The 21,082-nt window shown below is 41.0% G+C and overlaps 2 protein-coding genes across 2 annotated transcripts in view; one reads left to right on the top strand and one right to left on the bottom strand.

Annotated features, from left to right (window-relative positions):
- MAK16 (MAK16 homolog) overlaps nucleotides 1-9,567 on the top strand; it is a 16,619-nt gene extending 7,052 nt beyond the window's left edge. Inside the window, exons 6-10 of the mRNA XM_036751892.1 lie at nucleotides 3,671-3,725; nucleotides 5,874-5,948; nucleotides 6,924-7,046; nucleotides 7,816-7,881; nucleotides 8,120-9,567. Coding sequence (XP_036607787.1) covers nucleotides 3,671-3,725; nucleotides 5,874-5,948; nucleotides 6,924-7,046; nucleotides 7,816-7,881; nucleotides 8,120-8,311 — 511 coding nt within the window. The 3' untranslated portion in view covers nucleotides 8,312-9,567. The remainder of the gene's footprint in view (nucleotides 1-3,670; nucleotides 3,726-5,873; nucleotides 5,949-6,923; nucleotides 7,047-7,815; nucleotides 7,882-8,119) is intronic.
- On the bottom strand, nucleotides 9,088-21,082 carry TTI2 (TELO2 interacting protein 2). Its single transcript, XM_036751891.1, has 7 exons — nucleotides 20,201-21,082; nucleotides 16,237-16,423; nucleotides 14,547-14,639; nucleotides 13,098-13,285; nucleotides 12,853-12,996; nucleotides 10,448-10,610; nucleotides 9,088-9,241 (listed from the first exon to the last, which is right to left on the bottom strand). The coding sequence occupies exons 1-7, from the start codon at nucleotides 20,794-20,796 to the stop codon at nucleotides 9,137-9,139; spliced, it is 1,476 nt and encodes a 491-aa protein (XP_036607786.1). The 5' UTR covers nucleotides 20,797-21,082; the 3' UTR covers nucleotides 9,088-9,136.

The raw sequence follows: 21,082 nt of genomic DNA, 5'->3' as shown, positions 1-21,082 counted from the left end.
AATAAACATAAAATTAATAAATACAATTATGTACAAAAGTAGTTAAATATAAGGTAGTTTGGGAAGGAGGGCACTAGTAGCTAAGATGATTATTAAAGGCTTCACTCAGAAGGTGGTGCTTGAGCTGTCTTTTTTTAATGGATTTTTTTAAAGAATTACTTATTTCTTTCAGTCAACAAAAATCTGCTTTCTGAGCCTCCCACTCTAATTGAGAACTAAAGAAAAATCGTATTGCAAACATGTATTGTCCATCAAAGCAAATTTCCACACTGGTTGTCATACCACCCCCACCCCCACATACAAAGACACACAAGTGTCTAATTCTACACTCTGAGTCTCACCTTTCTGTCAGAAAGTGAGTAGCAGGTTTCAGCATTAGTTCTTTTGGAATCATAGGTGGAATTATAGTGATAAAAAGTTCCTACATCCTTCAAAGTAGTTTGCCTTTTCTGTTCACTCTACATCAAAGGTGTTGTGCTCTATGAGCAAAGCAGAACTGAAGTAGCTCAAAAGAAACACGAGATACAGAAATTTAGAGAATCCATCCCAAATGTTTACATGGACTGTTTGTGCCCAACCTGTGGTAGAGCATTCTGAGCTCCTGTTGGTTTGGCCAGCCACAGTCAGACGTATTGTAACTTGACTCTAACACAGTGATATCATTTTGGTCCTCTTCAAGAATGAAGGACAACAACCAGCATCAGTTAATATAGGTCTTACAGGTTTCTCTGAAACCATCTCTTTCATGATTACTTATATCACAATGGTATTTCATCACATTTTTATAGCATAACTCACTCATCCATTCCTCAATTAATGAGCACCCCCTCAGATTCTCATTCTTTACCAGCTCAAAAAGAGCTAGAAGTGTTTTATTCATCCTGAGAGTTTGCTTTGCTTAGGATTAATCCCTTCCTTATCTGTCCTCCCTCTAATCTGGTTTTCGCCTTCTCTTTCTCTCCTATTTGTTGAGTGAAAGTGTACCCAACTCTGCGTGTGTGTGTGTGTGTGTGTGTGTGTGTGTGTGTGTGTGTATATTCTTACTTCCTTTATCCAGTTCAGATATGAGTGAAGTTGAAATGTCAGCTACTCTCTCCACCCCCTCTCTTCCTTGATGGTATAGATGTCTGCTTGTATACTCTGATTGTGTGAGATAATTTTTTTCTAACCTTCCTTTCCCCTCTTCCTCCCTGCCTCCCAGCTGTATTCCTCTTCCTGTCTCCTCCCACTTTTTTTCCTTAAGGTCCTCAAGACATAACAGAGCTACTTCCAGGGCTTGTTTAATTAGACTCTCTCTGACCCCTGATAATTGGGTTCAGAGGGGACACATGTGTCATCTCCCCATGTTAGAATGTGAACAGTTTATTCTTCTTTAGTTCTTTGTCATTGTTTGGTTATATTTACCTTTCTGTGTTTTTTTCAACTCCTGATGAAGCTTGAACTGAGTTCCTGCTGTTTTCCTAGGGTCAGATTCAAAGCCCTGCCATTTTCTTCTGAACCTGCTATTCTCTTGGTACAACCTAAGGCCTTTGGCTTCTTTCTGCCCCAGAATGCCACCATGGGCATAGGTGCTTTTCTCATTTTGCCCTGGATCAGTGACCTGGATTTGGGTAATGGGTGTCAGAGCTGTCAGTTGGCATCTATTCTTTTTTTAGGGCCTTGGTAGGGATCTGGGACCTCCTTTTTTTCTGGAGCTCTAGATTGTTCCCAATCAGGGTGCCCCTGGCCACACTCCATTTCTAGTGTCCATAGACTTCTCTGCCTTCTTGTGCCAACCTGGGCTAGAAAAATGACTCGCTGTGACGTTTTTCTTGGATTTCACCATCAAGATTCAGTCTGGTGCATTTTTTAGATCTGTTTTTGAGGAGGTGTTTTTTTTTTTTTTTTTAGATGTTTCAGGGAGGTTTTTTTTTTTTTGGCGGTGGGGATGGGGTGCTGTGCTGTGCTGTACTATATTATACTATACTATTTCCTGCTACTCTGCCATCTTGGTTCCCTTTTCTCCTTCCTTCTCTTTCCCCTCTTAAAACCCTCAGAATAGGACCAATCAACCCCTCAGGTCTTCTATTTTTCTAATCTAACTACTTCAGTGCTCCGTGAAGACACTCAGTTCTGAAAAGATTCTTGTTTTATTACTTGTCCCCCTCCAGTTGCTCAAGTAATTTTAGGTTTTTTGTGACTTGACTCTTGGATTTGCATTTCAAAGTTCCTCTATAGCTTTGGCCTTTTGATCTGAAATACTTGAAAGTCCTTTATTTTATTAAACATCCATTTTTCCCCCTGTAGGATTATTATATGCTTTTTTTTTCAGGATAAATTATTCTTGGTTATAAATCTATATCATTTTCCTTTTGGAAAATTGTTTCTAGGCTCTCTTGTTTATAGTTGAAGCTTCCAGGTCTTGTGTGATCCTGACTTTCCAACTCTCTTCTTAGAGTATTCATGTTATCTGGGCACAACAAGACTAAGTAGAGCCTTCATGTCTTTGGCCTCTAGTTTCCTACTCCTGAACTGTGTTTTCTAGTGTATTTTTCACTGCTCTATCTTATGCTCAACTTTGCATTGAAGTCACTAAACATTAAAATGTATGTTGACACTCAACCTTGTGATTTTGTCAGTGATGGAAATCTTATTGCAATCTATCTATGACTGAGTGGACAGATCTAGGGAGTTGCCTGAGACACATAGACTATAAATGGCTTGGTCAGGTTCACATGTCTAGAATATATTAGAGTTGGGATTTGTACCCAGATTTTTCTGAGACCTCAAGCCCAGCACTCTATGTTACCTGTACTTTATGTATTAAAATATATGTCTATTTAATTTGGAGGGTGTTTTTAAGACCTTAAAGGTTTTATTCTCTATGGCATGGCTTCATAACCTTTTGTGTATCATGGACTCCTCAGAATAATATTCTTATATGCATAAATTGGGATACATAGAATACAAAGAACTACAAAGGAAACCAACTATATTGAAAACCATTATAAGAATATTTAGAAAACAAGTTCATGGACCCCAGGTTAAGAACATGTTCTGTAGCATGTCGGAGAATAAGCTGCAATTATTTTCATAGTTATATTTTTGCAAATGTTTGTCATAATCAGTGCACAGTGAGGTGATTAGTGTGTCTAATAAAAAGATATTTCATGTTGTCTTTTGGGTATACAGTACCATGAAACCAACTCCAACTCTTTTATTTTCCTCTCCAAAGAGAACTTTTGATCCATCCTTTCATTTGCCTACAACTCTCTTTTGTCTTTAGATTTCACATATAGAAAGAAAGTTAAGATTGATTGAGATGATTCAGGTTCTCCAGTAATGTCCACCTCTTGATCACTGAACAGATTTCTCAGCTTTACTACCACTGTCATTCCTCCCAGCACCACTGCTGACATTTGTATAACCCTTGCTCGAAACCCCAAGCCTTTATGACACAGACCTGCCAGAATTTGTGCTTGATGCCTTAGTCTTAAAATTCCAGGACCACCTCCAGGCCACATTGAGGCACCTAAGTGAGACTCTGTGGAAGTTGTGGATTTGTCTGTTGGGCCAAGCCCCAGAAATTCAGCCCTTGTCTCCTTCATTTTGTTAAGAGAGTAGAAGAATTTGTTGTTTTTTTGATTTGCAGAAAATGTTTCCCTAATGAATTTGCATTTCTTTCTTGTAGGAGGAAACTAGTTCCCTTGAGCAAAAAGGTGGAAAGGCGTGAAAAAAGACGAGAGGTAAAATTATTTTGGGGCACAAGGAAGGGACTGCTGAGAATGGTTTGATTAGCTTTGCATCTGAGCTGTCCATAGTTCAGATTTTGGCTAGAAAAAGAGAACTATTGCTTCATCCCACAGTGTTGATAAAGCATGTTTTCCTTAATACCAAGATTATTGTCCAAGGCTTTCATCCCACATTAAGTGTTGGTATTTTTAGGGTATATGGAATAAACCAGAAGGAAAACCACATTGATAGTTTGTTCTGGGATCGTTTGTTCCTTTGGAGATTATTTGGCATTTTTTATAGTAAACAGTTAAAGGTTATCATTATGCTACGTTCCTGACTGCTTGCTCTCTCCCAGGCTCCAGTTTCATATTTCCAGTTTAAAATCCTGTCAGCGTATCAAGCTCATCATGTCTGAAACTGACCTCACTTGTCTTGTTTCATCCCTCAAACTATTTCTTCTTATGCTTATTTCTGTTAACCAGAGATAGAGCCACTAGATCTGGAGTCAGGGAGACCTAAGTCGAAATTTCACCTTTGACACTTGCTAGCTTTGTGATCCTGGGCAAGTCACATTACCTCTGTCTGCCCCAGTTTTTTTATTTGAAAAATGGGGGCAAATCACAGCACCTACTTCCAGGGTTCTTGTAGGGATCAAATAAGATAACTGTAAATGGCTTTGCAAACTTTAAAGCATTTAGATGCTAGCCATTATCAGTGGCATCGGTGTTTCGTCTCTTTCAAGTTATCATGCTTCTCCCACAGTATCTCATCAGTAGTAAAATCACTTTCTCTCTCACATTTTTTGGCCTTCCTATTCCTTCTACCACCATTCTAGTTCAGGTCTTTCTGTACTTTTAGCCAAGACTATTATAGTAGACTATTAATTGAATTCCAGCTAACTTCAGTTCATCCTGTGTACTGTGAGGCTCATGAGTAAGTCACTTGTTCTATAGATTTTTAAAGTGTCATGAATGTCTCATTATTATTAATATGGTTACTTTAAAGTGTGGTAGCTTTAATTTTCTGGCCTTGTCTCCTATTATTCTTCTATGTACTAAAGTGGACAACTCAATATTCCTCAAATAGCCCTGTGCTTTTTCTTCTTATTATTCTCCTCCTAGTATAATTTGTTCCAGCCAAACTGAATTACTCATCATTTCTTAAACAATCTTCTTTGCCTCTTCTCATGCTACTTCTGCCATTGACTTTCTTGCCCCAGCTCCCCATCTCTTACCTGTCCAAATCCTGATCTAACTCCTTTCTTTGAATTCTAAAGTACTAGTTAGCATGTTGTGTGTCTCATCTGTCACTTAACACAGTCTCCCTTGTAGGGTTTCTTTTGTTCATATTTGTCTCTTCTGTATTAGACTTACTTAAGGGCAAGGATCCTATCTTTATTGCTATTATATCCTTAGTGCTTAGTTCAGCTTAGAGCTGAACATAAACTTGATATCTTCCTTCTAGGTGGCTAGTGATTGTAAAGATGGGCAGCAAGAGGTGGGGTGCAGTGTAGAAATTGCTGAGAAGGAATTCAGCACTGGTATAAGGCCTATGAAGATTTTCTTTATGTCCTTTCTGCTATGCTTTAAATCACCTCTCCAGTGATGTCTTTTTTTTCCAAGTAAAGTTTGGTTCTGTTAAGTTATAAACCTCGCTCCCACTAGTAATGTGTTAAAAATATGTTTTATAAATAGTCATTTAGAAAATGAAACTAGAAGGGCCTTGCTTTCCTTTGGATGATGGATTCTGTGAAAGCAGAGATCATTATATAAAAGCTTCTAATTCCTAGTATTCCTTAGCACCATTACATTTTTTAAAACATTAATGTTAATGGTGACTTTTCCTAGCCTTTACAAAGTTGAGGACTCTCTGGACTCAATCCTAGAGATTATTATACATATGCAGACCTTTTTGCATGTAAAATGGTTTTGTCCACATTCATTTTACATTGTTGTAATAAAGCTATTTGTTAGGTGTTAATTTTGTAGAAATGATTGAGGCGATTTTATAGAATAATTTAGGGAAAGAAGTTCTTTGTTGGTTAGTGCTGCTACTGATACTAGAACATGTATACTTCCTTGCTGAAACCTTTTAGCTTTTCAGACTCAAGGGTGCTAATTTTTTCTTTATATTGATGCAATACATTTTTTTTTTTTTAGGAAAAAGCATTAATAGCTGCTCAGCTAGATAATGCAATAGAAAAGGAATTATTGGAGAGGCTAAAACAAGATACGGTAAGACAATGGATAATAAGGGGTATATAATTGAGATATTTTAGACTGTTTTCCTTGTAGTGAAAATTGGGAATCTTTAAATTTTTGGTGAGGGCATTTGCAGGGGGGAAAGAGACCTGAGTATGAGAAGGTAGAAGAGAATTCTGGTTTTTTCCAGTATCTTCTCTAGAGGGAATTTTATGGGTGTAGTAAAAATATTTGGAGTCAGAATTGAATCGAAATCTTGGCTCTTAATACTAGTCTTATGACTGTTGACAAGTACCTTGAGCTCTTTGAGCCTTAGTTCCCTCATTTGTAAAACCTGGATAACAGCTACATTACCTCCCTCACAGGGTTATTGTGAGAAAAATGAAAATGCTTTTCAAGCTATAAAATGTTATAAATGGAGGTTTTTCTTAATTTTATTTGACATTAATTATTACAATTTTATTTTTGAAAACTCTACTGTCATCCATATTTGTTATAGCTTCCACTCAATCCTCTTGCTCCTCCCAAGAAAAAAAAATTTAAGCCAGTTTTGTACATTCCCCTGTACATCACACTCAACTTCATAGAAATAATCATCCGCTCTTAGCTCCTTTGAAAGCACAGCTGTCCAGCCTTAGGTTTTTATTGAAACAGTACACAATACATTTTGATTTGCCATTTTAGTGAGAGCTCTGCGGTAGCTCAGCTTCATTTACTAAAGCATTTATGTAAGTTTCTATGCTTGTAGGCGGGCCACATAAATCGCATTGCGAGCCACATGCCTTTTGGACAGCCCTGCTTTAATGTATTGAAAATGAGGTAGAGAGACTTTCAGAGTCTGGTGTTTGACCACTGGGAGGTTAATTAACATATAGCATCTACAATCTTATACCTACAGAGCGCTGGGAAGAGCGGCAAATGATTAGGTAACGTGCTTTTTAGAAAGTGGGATTCCAGGTACTTTTTTCTGTTGTGATTAAAGCCAAATCTCTATGTTTTGTTTCTCAGTATGGTGACATCTACAACTTCCCCATTCATGCCTTTGACAAAGCTTTGGAACATCAGGAGGTTGAAAGCGACATCTCAGATACTGAAGAGAAAGATGATGAGGAGGAAGAAGATGATGAGGAGGTAAACTTTGTTGACATTTTTCATACATTTACATGACTCCTCTAGGACTAATTCCTAATAAAGAACCAGAGTAACTTACATATTCAGTCTGTTTGCCAGAAATAACTATTTGGTTCTGATTGCTTTTCTGCCACCACTGAGAGCTAATTATCATTCACCTGCTTTGCCTGTAACTGAGCAATTGCTGATGAGTGGTTGCATGATTTTTCTCAGTTCATCATTGAAACCGTTACCAGGAGTCAAATGAATTTCTTAAGCTGTACCTAAGTTTGCGGAAGGTACAGTTGCATAGTACAGTCTTCAAGATTCTTTGAGTCTTTATTCCAACTAGTCAAATTAGTTTAATTGAAGAGCCAGTTGAGCGAGTAGATGTTTTTGACCACATGGCAAGTTTCTTAGAAAATGTTTATGAGCAGTATTTTATTTAAGTTGACTACATATTAACCAGAGTGCTTTCCTACTTTGTTTAATTCTAAGAGTATTTGTGTTAGGTGAATGGAAAAGCATTTTAACAAGTTATAACAGCTAGGTTTGCATACATATACCTAAGGTGCAAATTATTTTTACCTTGTTGGCTTCTTCCTTTAATTGGTAAATCCTTTTGACCCTTTAAAACACCACCACCACTAGAAGGTAGCCAGGTCCTGCTTTATTCTGATAGGATTTTTTAATGAATCGTTTAGAGATGTTATAAAAGATGTTGGCCATCTGTAGCCAGCCTTGATCCTTCTGGTTGTGTTTTGGATCTAAAAGGGATGATTTCTTTCAGGACTTAAACAAAAGGGAATTTGTGGAAGATGATGAGGTGGAAGAGAGTGACATCAGTGATTTTGAGGTAAGTTGTATAGGCACAAAAAGGTCTTTCGTGGCAGGTTGGAGAGATGGAATGTGAGAATATTCCAAGCAACAAGAAGACTCAAATATCCAGTTTCTAAACTTTTAGAGCATAAGCCATGATTGTGCGGCTCTCACTGGAGATAGTGGGAGGGGATGGAAAGGATTTTATAATAGTTGGTCCGTGTGTGCAGTGATTGCACTCTGAACTTTTATTTGTCATTTACACTGCTTACTAGGATATGGATAAATTAGAAGCTACCAGTGAAGAAGATGATGAGGAGAAATCCAGTGAAGAAGAAGAAAAAGCTGCTACTGCCAAACACAAAGGCAAAGCCCCATTGAAAGGCCCCATGAAGAGAAAGCGAGCCTATGTGGAAATAGAATATGAGCAGGAGACAGAAACAGTAACGAGACCCCAGACTGCCTGATTGTCTTCAGACATTTTGTAAATAGACAGAAATAGGAATGGGTATTCTCATTTTTCTATTTTCCAAGATCCTCGCTCTGCCATTTTGTGTTTAAAGGCTTTGTTTTTAAACACACTATTTGTCATCCAAATACTCATACTTTTTTCTTTGTGAAGGGGTGGAGAAAACCTTAAATTCTGATGAGGATTTTTGTGGGAGAGGCAGAGATATTAAAATAGCAGTCGGGCTGGAGAAGGTTCACAGGTTGGGGTTAAGCTTGTGGATAGAAATATTTCAGCAGCCTTATGATGGCGTATCATCATTTTCCACTTGATTTCACTCTTGTTGTTTAGTCACGTTTGACGTGCTTTGTGATTCATTTGGGGTTTTCTTGGCAAAGATACTGGAGTAGTTTGCCATTTTGTTCTCCATCTCATTTTACTAATGAGGAAACTGAAGCAAACAGGATTAAGTGACTTGCCCAGGGTCACACAGCTAGTCTGAGTGATTTACACTCGGGTCTTCCTAGCTACAGGCCTGGCATTCTATCCACTGGCCACCAAGATGCCCTCGCTTTCACTCCTTTTTGCTTAAAACCTTTTTTACTCTTCTTGGTCCCTGCTCCTATGGAGTTAAGGGGAAAAAAGAAATAGGCCACTCTATTTCCAGCGCTTTTTATACTGAGTGGGAAATCTTTCTACTCCCAAAACTACCTTTGTCATTCAAACTGTAGGGAAGACACAGGAATCCTTTTCTTCAGGTTAATGGATGATGAAGGAAAGGTAACATTTTATCTTCAAAGTAAGAAAATATATATTTATTTTTTTTAAAAGGCAGTGTGTCTGTCTACATTTCATCTTCGGTTGTTCTTCCTGAAAGCTGCTGTACTTTTCGGATACAATCTCGTACCTTGTCATCTTCACAACTTTGGACAGCTTTGGCTAGCAGACTCTGAAACAAAAAAAAAAATCATGCTTTGATGTTTTCATCTACCCTGGTTTATTGATTCCCCTCTTCTACAACATCTCCCCCATAGTAGGTAGAAACAACTCAGTGACATTCTACTCTGGTAGTTCTCACAGTGTTCAGAACAGGTTCTGATTTAATGTGGAAGCATACCTTGGGAATTTTCTGCTGCTTTATGGAAAGAAGCAGTAATCATGTAAATCACTCTGAGGTTTGGCAACTAACATGCAAGAATTTGAATACACAAATGATGACAAACACTACCACCAGCTTTCTGAGATTTAAATGTTAATAAAGTTTAAAACAAAAAAGTGTATGTAGATATTGAGTGATACTTTGTTGAGAGGTTACCCTGTAACCAACCAATGGACCTGTATTCCAGTGGGAGTAGATCAATAGAATACATAGCACTACACTAATTTCAACCTGGTCAGCCCTCATGGCCTAGTGAGCTTATACTGCTTATATTTGGCCTTGGTAGCATATATTTATTCCTTAAAGAAAATTATTGAAAATGAAGGAAAATTGTATTTAAATTTTATAAATTATTATTTTTAAGTTGTCTCTTCTGGCCCAGAAAAAATTTGCTTTTGGGAAGGTGGTCTGACCCTGACTCTTCTTTAATTTCTGGCCTAAGATACTCTCAATGTTTGTAAAGAAAGGAGTCCCTAAATCCTACTGTATAGTAACTTTGGCTTTCTAGCGCTGGCCATATTTACAAAAATTTGCAAGGGGGACAGATCTTGAAGGCACACACAGCTTTGGTTTCAAAACAGTTTGCCAGTTTATAGATATCCGCAGCTTTATTTCTGATTCTAAGTTTGGCTACTGTAAAAAGCAAACAAAAGTGTTTCCATTTCCGTATCTACCCTTTTCATGTAGTAATAACCACATGGGTTTAGGTTCTATATATGGTTCTCATGTATATTCCTTCAAGCTGCACCTTCTGCTAATCTCTTCTACCATTACTCAAAACACTCCACTTGAGGGGAGAAGCAGGAAGAAGAGCAGCTGTGATTAGGGTATTAACAGCAGTGTTACTTTCTCAAGCACTCACTGGAGTAGTAGAGACAACAGAACTTGTTACTCACAGGTGTGTAACGTACACATCCCTGAATAGCATCTTGCAGGTTACAATCAGTCGTGTGCATCATCACCAAAGATGACATTTGGGGGCCATTTTTTACTTACCGTCACCTGCCCAGAAGAGCAGTGGTCCAGGAGAGTTAGACAGTCAGTAGCCTCCCGTAGCAGGGCTGCCTTCACAGGCTCAGGGGTTAGGCTCTGGTCCCTTGCCACGTCACATACCATTTTTAGGAGGGCCTTCAGGAAGACTTCCAGTCTGCAAGGAATCCTGAGTCCAGGCACATAATGAAGCAGTTGTGACCAAATTTGTCAGTCATAGATTACGAAGGTTGGAGTAGTAATTTGTTTAGTGCTTACTGTGTGCCAGGCACTGCGCTAAGTGCTTTACAATTATGATCTCATTTGAACTTCACTGTTGCAAGGTGGATGCTTTTATTATCCCCATTTTATAGATGAGGAAACAGCGCTGACAGAAGTTATGTGATTTGCCCATCAGTATCTGATGTTAGATTGGGACTTGGGTCTTCCTGACTCCAGGCCCAGCACTCTATCCACTGAGACACCTAGCTCCCATTAAGTATTTTCTATGCTTCGTTTTTAAAGAGGAAATGTTGGGGCTTAACTGAGCGTAAGTGATTGAGACATTGTCATGTCTAGAACCCAGGTTTCTTGACTGTTCAGTGTTCTTTCCTTCACCTTACACTGCCGTCTGACTTTTATTTCCCAAAACCTGGCCAAAGACAATTGCCAAGCAAAAACAAACCAGCCTCTTCCGTTGGACCTGACAGCCCCCTGGCTTGGGAAGGATGGGTAACTGCCAAATCTCAGTACTAGGACAGTCTGTCTACCAGATCCAGAGCTGGTAGATCATCTCTTCCAGGGGTTCCGAACATCGTTTTGTTTGATGTGTGTCGGACCCTTCTGGCAGGCTGATGAAGCCTATTGACTCAATTTTTTAAACTTCATAATTAAAATGATAAATTTCAGTTAATGAAAATAAATGTACTATTTTTCCCACTGAAGTTCACAGACCCCCTGAAATACAGACCTGTAGACCCTGGGCTAATCCAACCTCCTTTTATAAAACAACAAAAAGAAACCACACTCAGAGAGTGGTCACAAAATAGCAGAGTCTGGGTTCAAATTCAGGTTCTCTGGTACGCTGCTATTTCTATTACACCATATTACAGTGTTAGATACCTGACACTGGGGTGAAGGAAGTAATGCTTGAGAATTTTTTTTAAATTGATATTTCATAGTGACATCAGTAAGAATCCATACTCTAGCTAGTAACACCCATATCCTGCACAATTAGCATTACTTCTTTTCCTAAGCTTTTTCCTCAAAAATCTATGGTGACTTAACAGGCCAAGAGTGCTAGACTAGGACTAAGTCCTAGGTTTAAAGCCTTCCTCAGCTACTTTTTGGCAAAGTACTTGACCTTAAAGAACCTGTTTCCTCCTCACAAGGTTGTTTCGAGGACCCAATGAGATAATGCATATAAAACTCTGAAAACTTTAATAGTACACACGGATTCTGGTTACTGATTCATATCCAAACTCATGTATGGAATGAATGGCTCTCCACCAACATTTCTTCTATCCCCAAAGGGTAGCCTTTGCTCCTGCCATATTGGCCTCCCCACCTACGTGCACTCCATCCTGTCTCCCATATCCACCATCCATGCATTCATGTCTTTGTGCTTTTGTTAATCCACTACTCAAGCCTGGAATCCTTCCCTTTCCTCTGCCTATTTAAATCTTTTCCATCCTTCCAAACCCAGTTCAAGACTTACCTCCCCTGGAACCTTCCTTGACTAATCTGACTCCACAACTGTTTTCTCATGTTGAACCCCTTCAGAACTAATAAAGAAATGCAGTAAAGACCATGATCTCATGTTATTCTAGGTCTGTTCTCTCACTTATTCACATCTTCATTTTTTTTTTCCCTAAGAGGGAACCTGAAGGCAAGAATACCCATATAAACAAGCTTCCAGGTCTGGCTCTAATGGAGGTGGTTAAGCTGGGCTCAGGTTAGGAATGTTAAGAATATTATAGAGTGGGTAGAGAAGTGAACTTGAAGTTGGGAAGACCTTGGTTCCAGTCCCACCACAGAGGAGACTAGCCATGTGACTCCATGCAAGTCATTTGACCCTGAGGAAGTTGGACTCAGTGACTTCTCAGGTCTCTGGCTCTAGATCTTTGACCCCTACTGGGACTTCAAAGACAAAGGGTTAGCCCTTGGTGTCAAGTGGAAAGAAATAAAGGTAGTGTCAACATGGAAACAAGTTCACGCACTCATAATTCAGAAATCTTCTCAGTCTCTAACCACCTTTACCTTGAGTATCTCTCACTTTCAAATGCTTAAAAGAATTCTGAACCCTTCAGTGGCATCTACTGAATTATTTTAGTTGTAGACACTCCTGGGTACAGTTCTAAGGAGATGAAAATTAGGCTTTTCCTAGAAAAGAGAAGAGAATAAGAAAAAAAGCCCCTCTTCCTGGCTCAGACCTTGGCCAACAATGCTGGATAGTAAGTTTAAGGGTTTCCAATATCCTTAGCCTGGCCTCCTCCTCAGGTCCATCATAGACTTCCAGGTATCCTACAATCACTTGCTCCAGTCTTCTCAAGTGTCGCACTGTCAGGATCCCCAGCCTAAAAATGAGAACCAATGCTGTGGATAATGATAGTAATAACCAACCTTTATCTCAACTAAGGCCATCAAAAGCAGGCAGATAGGGAGCCCAGGGTCTCACCTCTGTACAAAAGCAGGCAGGTTCCTTGCATAGGTTCTTCGAAGGAGGAGGCGATATTCTGGTTCCATGTGGGTCAGGATCAACTGTAGCACTTCATCACAGGGACCAGTGGGTCTGGGCTCAGGGGTCTTCCACTGCAGTGGCTTCTCTAGGACAGGAAACAGGTCCAGCAGACACTCTATCACTGCCTGAAACGTAAGAAGGAAAGGTGAGAAGAAAAGCCTTCTTTATCCATTCCCGATTCTTGGCACTCAGGATATTCCGTAGAATATAGGAGGGCTCTAGGAATGTTGTCCTTGAGGGCTCATGCTATAGGACTAAGAGAAGAGTTTTACAATGAGACCTTTCTGGTAGTTCTAGTTGAATATAACCTCTTGAAGGGATCCAAGATGGTTCTGATTTGTTAACAAACTCTACAGCAGAGAACTCTTCACTTCTCTACCCACTCTTATCATATTCCTAACATTACTAACCTGGGGCCAGTAGAACAGAGGACCCTAAACTAGACCCTCACAGCTAACCTCCATTAGAGCCAGACCTGGAAGCCTGTTTATATGAGTATTCTTGCCTTCAGGGGAAAAAACAATGAAGACATGAACAAGTGAGAGAACAGACCTAGAATAACATGAGATTATGGTCTTTACCGCACTTCCTTATTAAGTGCTGAAGGGATTCAACATGAGAAAACATGAGTTGTGGAGTCAGATTAGTCAAGGAAGGTTCCAGGGGAGGTAAGTTTTGAGCTGGGCTTGGAAGGATAGAAAAGATTGAGAGGATTCTAGCAAATCCAGGACATAAACCTTATCTTCCCTTCCCTCCTTTCCCACTCTGATTGGCATGGGAGCTCTGACCTGTTTCAGCCATGAGCCAGCTGTTCCCCCCTGCCCCACCTCTATCCCCTTAGGCAACCTTGTGACCCCAGCTCTGGGACCTTAACCACTATCTCCTGGCCCTCCTAAACTCAAGAGATCTACCAGCCTCAGTTACTCTGGCAGCAGGGATTAGATGGGTGGGTCACCATGTCTGGTCTAAGTAGTCGCAAAAAAAATAGAAGTGAGGTGGGGTGAACAAAGGGAATATTTCTTGATCATTATCTGTTTTGTGATTAAAAAAACCCTAATTTTGTTTCAATTACATGATCGTACCCCACCAACTGCCCCCAAGAAAGAGACAAAGCAGTGCCTGACAAATGTCTGACCATAAATCTTGTGGAGAACTTGGAATGTGGCTATCTCCCTGCATTTATATATTTTCAGTAGTTAGGTGGCACTTTCACTGGATTTTCAGAATCAAAATGGTAACAACTTTCAGTTATTCGTAAGCTGGAATAGCTAAAAATAGAATCCAAAATGTAAATCATCTGCCAGCTATTTCTACTTCTCTCATTCATGCTATCTTTTGTCCACACCTGAAAAACCCAGATTTAGACTTATAAGCAACTTAAGTTACCTGGATAAGATCTGGCTCTGGTGTATACAGATGATTGAATAGGGCGTGGTAGAGGACTTGGGATCTGTTAAATTGGCGCAAATCAGCAGCTGGCTGCAATGAGATAGAGAGAGAGCCCAATTAAAGGAAAGAGGGCCTGACGGGGTTATATCCAGCCTTTCAAGCACCTTTCCCATACCACAGTGACACTGTCAATTGTTAATTACTCAAGGCCCGATTATTCAATCTAAAATCACGGAGGCTACTTTTGATTCTGTCTCGTAGAACCATAGTGGATCTGAACCATAAGGTGAAGGGACCTTAAAGGTTATCTGCTCCGTACCCTAGTTACATAGACGTGAGGAACCCGATGTCCAAAGAAATGGCTTGCCTACAGTCACAAAGCTAGTTTGTACACAGCCAGAGTTTGAACCCAGGCCTGCTGACTTCCAGTCCGTCTGGCAACACCACGCTGCTGCCATGTTTTTAGGTCATTGTGCTGCTTGTGGTTACTGCCACCCATCAGATGGGCAGTGAAATAAATTTACTTGTTTATATTCCATCTCACAGCAAAAACACTGAGAGCTAGAAGGGGCCTAACTGGTCATCCAGTCCACAACTCCTCATTTTACAGATGAGGAAACCAAGGCACAAAGAGGTTAATTAACTTGCCCCAGGTCACAGAGCCAGTGCCTGTGGCAGGATTAAAACCCAGGTCTTCCTGAATCCCACCCAGTGCCCCATCTGCTGGGCCCTGCTGCTTCAACAAGTAAGAAGTCTTTGGTTGGGTAACTTCTGTGCATCTTATTTTCTTCAATACAAAATAAGACGAACTAGCCAGATGATCTCCTTTTGGTTCTAAATGTATGACCTTTAATTATTCAGAAGAAACAGCATAAAAGATATCATCACGACTACTGGAAATACTATTGCACTATAAGAAATGATGAGCTGGATGGTTTCAGAAAAACCTGGGAAGTCTTATGTGAACTGATGCAAATTGAAGTGAGCAGAACCACGAGGTCACTGTGCACAGTAACATACTGTATGATGATCAACTGTGGAAGACTTAGCTACTCCCATCCATAACAGTTCCAAAGGATCTGTGAGAAAAAATGCTATCTGCCTCCAGAGAGAGAACTGAGGAACTCTGAGGGCAGACTGAAGCATGCTTTTTCCACTTTCTTTGTTTCTTGTTTTTGTGTGTGTTTTCTTTCGCAACATGGCTAATATGGAAATATATTTTGCATGACTTCACATGCATAATTGATTTGCAATTACTCGATTTCTCAAGGAGTGAGGGAGGGGCAGCATGGAGGGAGAGAATTTGGAACTCAAAAAAAAAAGAATGATAACATTTTTTAAAAAATGTAATTGGGAAATATTTAACAGAATAAATGAAACGATATTTTAAAAAAAGGTATCATCATGACCAGAAAAGAAGATGGGTTAGCCCATGTAGTGAGAATGAAACAAGGGATACACAGTGATACTCCCAAAGATATATGTTAAAAATACCTTCAGTGTATTGAGGACTTGTTATGGAAGAGTTTCAGAACAACCTATAATAGCATCGCCCAAGATGGTATTTGCAATCTGCACTAATGAAGGTAGGCCTACAGTAATGGTAGCACAAATTCATTAAAGTATCCTTTTGACCTGGATAGAAAACTGTCCAGGGGTCAGTGTGTGATCCCCGGCAATTGCTTACCACATTGAGCACAATGTGATGGAGGCAGTGCACACCCAAGATTTTGTTCTCAGTCTGGTAGTCATCTGAGATGAGCAGGGAGGGAGGGAGGATCCTTTCCAGATGATGACTCAGCCAGGGCCTAGTGACCTGATGCAGTGTCCATGAAAATACGTGCTTGGTGGCAGGGTTGTTCTTCCAGGATTCCCTGGAGAGGCAAAAATTGATTTTGTGGTTAAGAACAACCAAGGGTTCCACGTAAAACACACTATTCCTATTTCTGAACAAAAGGGGATCCAAGTAGCACCTTCCTCCTACCTCTAACACGTTTTCCCTGAGTGACTCAGGTGCTCTGTGCTGGTCGTGAATGAAGCAGCATCTTTCCACTTCCTAAGGCCAATTATCCATGGCACTAGGTGGGTGTGGAGACTAACTGGTCCATTACAGCTGTCTGCCCCTGGATATTGCACGTGTTTGTAGACACAGTATATGGGATGCTAAGGAAATCTCTTCATTTTCCCCTAGTAGTGAAGGGAGCAGAGTAATTAACTCTTATTTTTACATTTTTTTCATTCCCACATTACTAAGTATTTTATTATATACACTTAGGATCAAAGATTAAGAGCTAGAAGAGGGCTTAGTGGTCATTTAGTCCAACCCATTTTAGAGATGAAGAAATTGAGACCAAAGTGACTTGTCTAGTCCAAGTGCTAGTAAGTAGACAGCAGAACCAGGATTTGAACTGAAGTCCTATACCACTGTTTTCAGCTGTCTTCAGTTCTTCAGACTTCATCACCCTGCCTCAAGGTGATGGAAATAAAGGAAAATAAAGAAAAGTAAGATTTTTTTTATGACTTCACCTTGAGTATTTGAATTTACTTTGCTTTCACCCTAGTTCTATTTTCCCCTTAAATATATGTTTGTCTGGACATATTGTAGCCTAAAGTCTTTTTTTTTTTGGACAAGTCATTTAATCAATAGTTCTAAAATCTAAATCTTTCAAACCCTGGAAAAAATAGTTTTGAAAAATATACATCTTTATGATAGACTATGCCTTATTTTTTAAAGGGCTACATAGCAGATCTGCACCATAAAGGCAGCTTATTCTAGTGCATATAAAACATTAAATGGTCATAAACTAGGGGCATCAGGGTTGCTCAGACCTTGTTAGAAATTCTGCCTCATCCTTATATCAAAAGACCTCTGGGGCAGGAGACAGTACATAAAATCATTTCCCCCCTCAATTACTTATTTTACCTTTTAGCCTAAAATAGAAACATACACACGGCAGGCCTAACGTTCCTGTAATAGTCAGATTCACATTTTTTGTACTGAAAATTCAGTGGCCTAAAGTGTTATTATTTAGTATAAACTACAATATTTCAGAGTAGTACGGCTCTTGATAGTGTGAGTAAATGATTACAGTGACAATGTGTACATTATGCCAGGGGGAACAAAATTCAAAATACTTTTTAGTCAAATGTCTGCTATGTGAAGATGAATAAACAGCAGCACAGTAAATAATGATGCAAAAATGAAAATAGGAGCCACGCTGTAAGGGGATGTGATTTAAATATACCTGACCAGTCTTCCAGGCGGCACTTTGTGCCTCTAGGGAGGGGGGTATTTACTACCTCCTAAAACAATTCATTCCAATTTGAAAAAGATAACTCAAATTGTTAGGAAACTTTCTTTGCCCCATGAGGTTGTCATAGCATAGTGCACAGAGGGCAGTACCTGGAGGCAGCGAGACCAAGTCTAGTCTTGGACACATACTGGCTGTGACTCTGAGGAAGTCACTTCAACTCTCAAGGAAACTCTGAAACGTGGCAAAGAAAGCGTTAACCTGCGTAGGGAGAGGGAAATTCCTCATCCTAGAGGAACTGATATCAACGCAATCTCTTTGAAGCTTCTACCCAACACTCCTACTTTCTGTAGCCCCGGGAAGAATAAAGCTAACCCCTCTTTCATGTGTTAGCCTAGGAAAGGATTCAGGAGACCTGGCCTCTTGTCCTATTCCTGTCCTGAAACTAGCTAAGAAAATCAATTAAAAACAACAGATAATATAACATACTTCCCTACTTTTGGAGAAGAAATGGGGGACTATGGGTACATAATGTTGTATATCTGATGGTCACTGTATCCCTGGGTTTTTTAAAACTTTTTTTTTCTTTGTAACAAGGGAGATTTTAGCTGGGCAAAGGGGAGGAGATGGACAATTCTTTCAGAAGTTGCTATTATATAAAAACAATATTACAATATTATAAATTAAAAAAATTAACTTCACTGAGCCTCAGTTTCCACATCTGCAAAATATTAACAACATACATTTCTAGATCTGGTGTGGACACTTACTAGATGTGTGGCTCTGGGCGAGTCGCTTAACCTCTATTTGCCTTCGTTTCCTCACCTGTAAAATGGTAGGAATGAGAGAATCTACTTTCCAGGGTCGCTGTAAGGATCCAATGAGATCTTTGTAAAGACCTTAGCACAGCGCTGGCATGCAGTAGGCACCACATACTTAACTCCTTTCCCTTCCCTTCCCTCACTTCTAACTCAATGCCCTCTGGGGAAACACTGAGTTATCACAAAAGGAGCAGAGATTTGGAGTCCAGGAGACACCGAGGTTTGAATCTTGGCTCTGTCTCACATTAGCTTTGTGATGCCGGGCACTTAAACACCATAAAACGGTAATGCTATTTGCTTGACTACCTTTACGGGGTTGTTGTGGGGAAAACACTTCATGAACTCTTAACAAAAATACTTGCGTGTATGAATCTCTGTAAGGTTTCCAAACACTTTACAAACAGAATCTCATTTTCTCCCCCTTTACACATATTTAAAGAATAGCTAATGTTTACGTAGCACTTAATATGCACCAGGCATGGTTTTTGTAGTTGTTCAGTCACGTGACCCTGTGGACCACAGCATTCCAGGCCCTTCTGTTCCTCCCTGTCTTTCCATTGCTTCCATGACACTATCTATCCATCTCCTGCTTTCCCCTTTTCCTTTTGCCTTCAATCTTTCCCAACATCAGGGGCTTTCCAATGAGTTTTGTCTTCTCATTACACGGCCAAAGTATTTAAGCTTCAGCTTCAGTATTTGACCTTCCAGTGAATGGCCTGAATTAATTTCTTTAATTATTGACTGATTTGATCTCCTTTATTGTCCAAGGGCCTTTCAAAAGTCTTCTCCAGAACCATAATGTGAAAGCATCGATTTTGGGGCGCTCAGCTTCCCTGATAGTTCCACTCTCACAGCCATTGGTTGCTGGGAAGATGATGTCTCTGCTTTTTACATGCTGTCCAGATTTGCCATAGCTCTCCTTCCAAGGGGCAAGTGTCTTTTAGTTTCATGGCTTTGATCCCCATCAGCAGGGATCTTTGAGTCCAAGAATAGAAAATCTGACATTGTTTCCATTTCTTCTCCCTCAATTTGTCAGGAAGTGACAGGAGCAGTTGCCAGGATCTTAGCTTTTTTTAACATGAAGCTTCAAGCCAGCTTTTACACTCTTCACGACCCCTGTAGCGTTTTCTCGGCAAAGATGCTAGAGTGATTTGACATTTCCTTCTCCAGCTAATTTTACAGATGAGAAAACGGAAGCAAACAGGGTTAGGTGACTTGTCCAGGGTCACAAAGCTAAGTGTCTGAGGCTGAATTTTAATTAAGGTCTTCCTGACTCCAGGCCCAGCTCTCTCCTGGAGCTCTATCCACTCCGCCACCCATCTGCCCCTCACTAGGCACTGTGCCAAGTCCTCGACAATTGTTGCCTTTGATTCTCACAACAACCCTGGGAGGTAGGTGCTATGATTATCCCCACTTTACAGGTTCGGAAACTGAGACACACAGAATTTAATGTAACTTACACAGAATTTAATGTAACTTGCCCAGCATTTGAACCCAGATCTTCCTAACTCCAGGTTAGCTGCCGCCTAAGCTTCTAGGATACTAAAATGAAGCCAACCAGAGAGCCTACCGTACTCACTTGTTCAGCTCTGGTTTGAGAAGACCCATCACCGCTGTGAACCTGCCTGCCTGGTCCTCAGTTTCTCCTCGGAGGAACTCTGCCACCGACACACAGTCGGTGATTCTCAGCAGCAAGGCCAGTACCTCTTGGGCCACTTTCCGGGATGCTGGGCTGGTCCACGGGTGCTCCCGGCAGTGCGTGACGGAGAAGATGTAGATGTGCGGGGCGGCGGGGCGCAGCGCGGGCATCACGCCCGACGGACCCAGCGAGCCTTTGGCAGCCTCCATTCTCTGCAGGAGCCGAAGGAGCACAGCCCCGACGCGGGCTGCTCGCTCTGCCCCGCCAGTTGCCTGGCCGCCGCCGCCATCCTCTTCTTTGGATGGGGCTGCTTGGTCGCGCAGAGCTCGGGCCACCTGTCCCAGCGCTTGGGGAATCCCCGGGTCCCCCTGCAAGAGCGCGGGCCAATCAGCGGCTCCTATCAGGGCGTCCAGCTCCTGGACCGCCGGGTCCCGCGCCGCCCCCTCCGTGCCAGGTGCTCCCTGGCGTGTGAGTTCTTGCAGGAGGCCAGAGAAGGTCTGCCCAGGGGAGTGCCCGCGGGGTCTCTCCAGCTCCATGCTGCGGGGCTGTGGCCAGAAGCCACTGAGGACCGAGGCGCGGGAAGCAGCCCCGCACCCAGCCGGCCAGAAACTAAGGATAAAGAAATCCCAGATCTAGGGTAAGGGCAGGAGCTCCTGCCTACTTGTCCGGGGTCAAAGAAGATCAGGTTCCCCCTAGCTCAGCCAAGGAGGAGAAAACTCCATCTTCCCTGCTCCAGCTCCGGGACAGATGTATACACCTTTCGTCAGGGCCCCGTGGACGTTCTTCTCGGGCACCTGGGCATGGAATAACATGCCGTAAAGC

Source organism: Trichosurus vulpecula, chromosome 3 (assembly GCF_011100635.1).
Source record: "Trichosurus vulpecula isolate mTriVul1 chromosome 3, mTriVul1.pri, whole genome shotgun sequence".
In the NCBI taxonomy this organism is placed as follows: Eukaryota; Metazoa; Chordata; class Mammalia; order Diprotodontia; family Phalangeridae; genus Trichosurus; species Trichosurus vulpecula.
This window is presented reverse-complemented; position numbering and strand designations above follow the sequence as displayed.

Excerpts from the sequence above, each read along its gene's own strand:
- TTI2 (XM_036751891.1), bottom strand. The coding sequence starts at position 20,796 with ATGGAGCTGGAGAGACCCCGCGGGCACTCCCCTGGGCAGACCTTCTCT. Across the intron at positions 12,997-13,097 it reads CTGCCTGCTTTTGTACAGAG|GCTGGGGATCCTGACAGTGC; the intron begins GTGAGACCCTGG and ends TCTCATTTTTAG. Across the intron at positions 9,242-10,447 it reads GCTCTTCTGGGCAGGTGACG|AGTCTGCTAGCCAAAGCTGT; the intron begins GTAAGTAAAAAA and ends TTTTTGTTTCAG.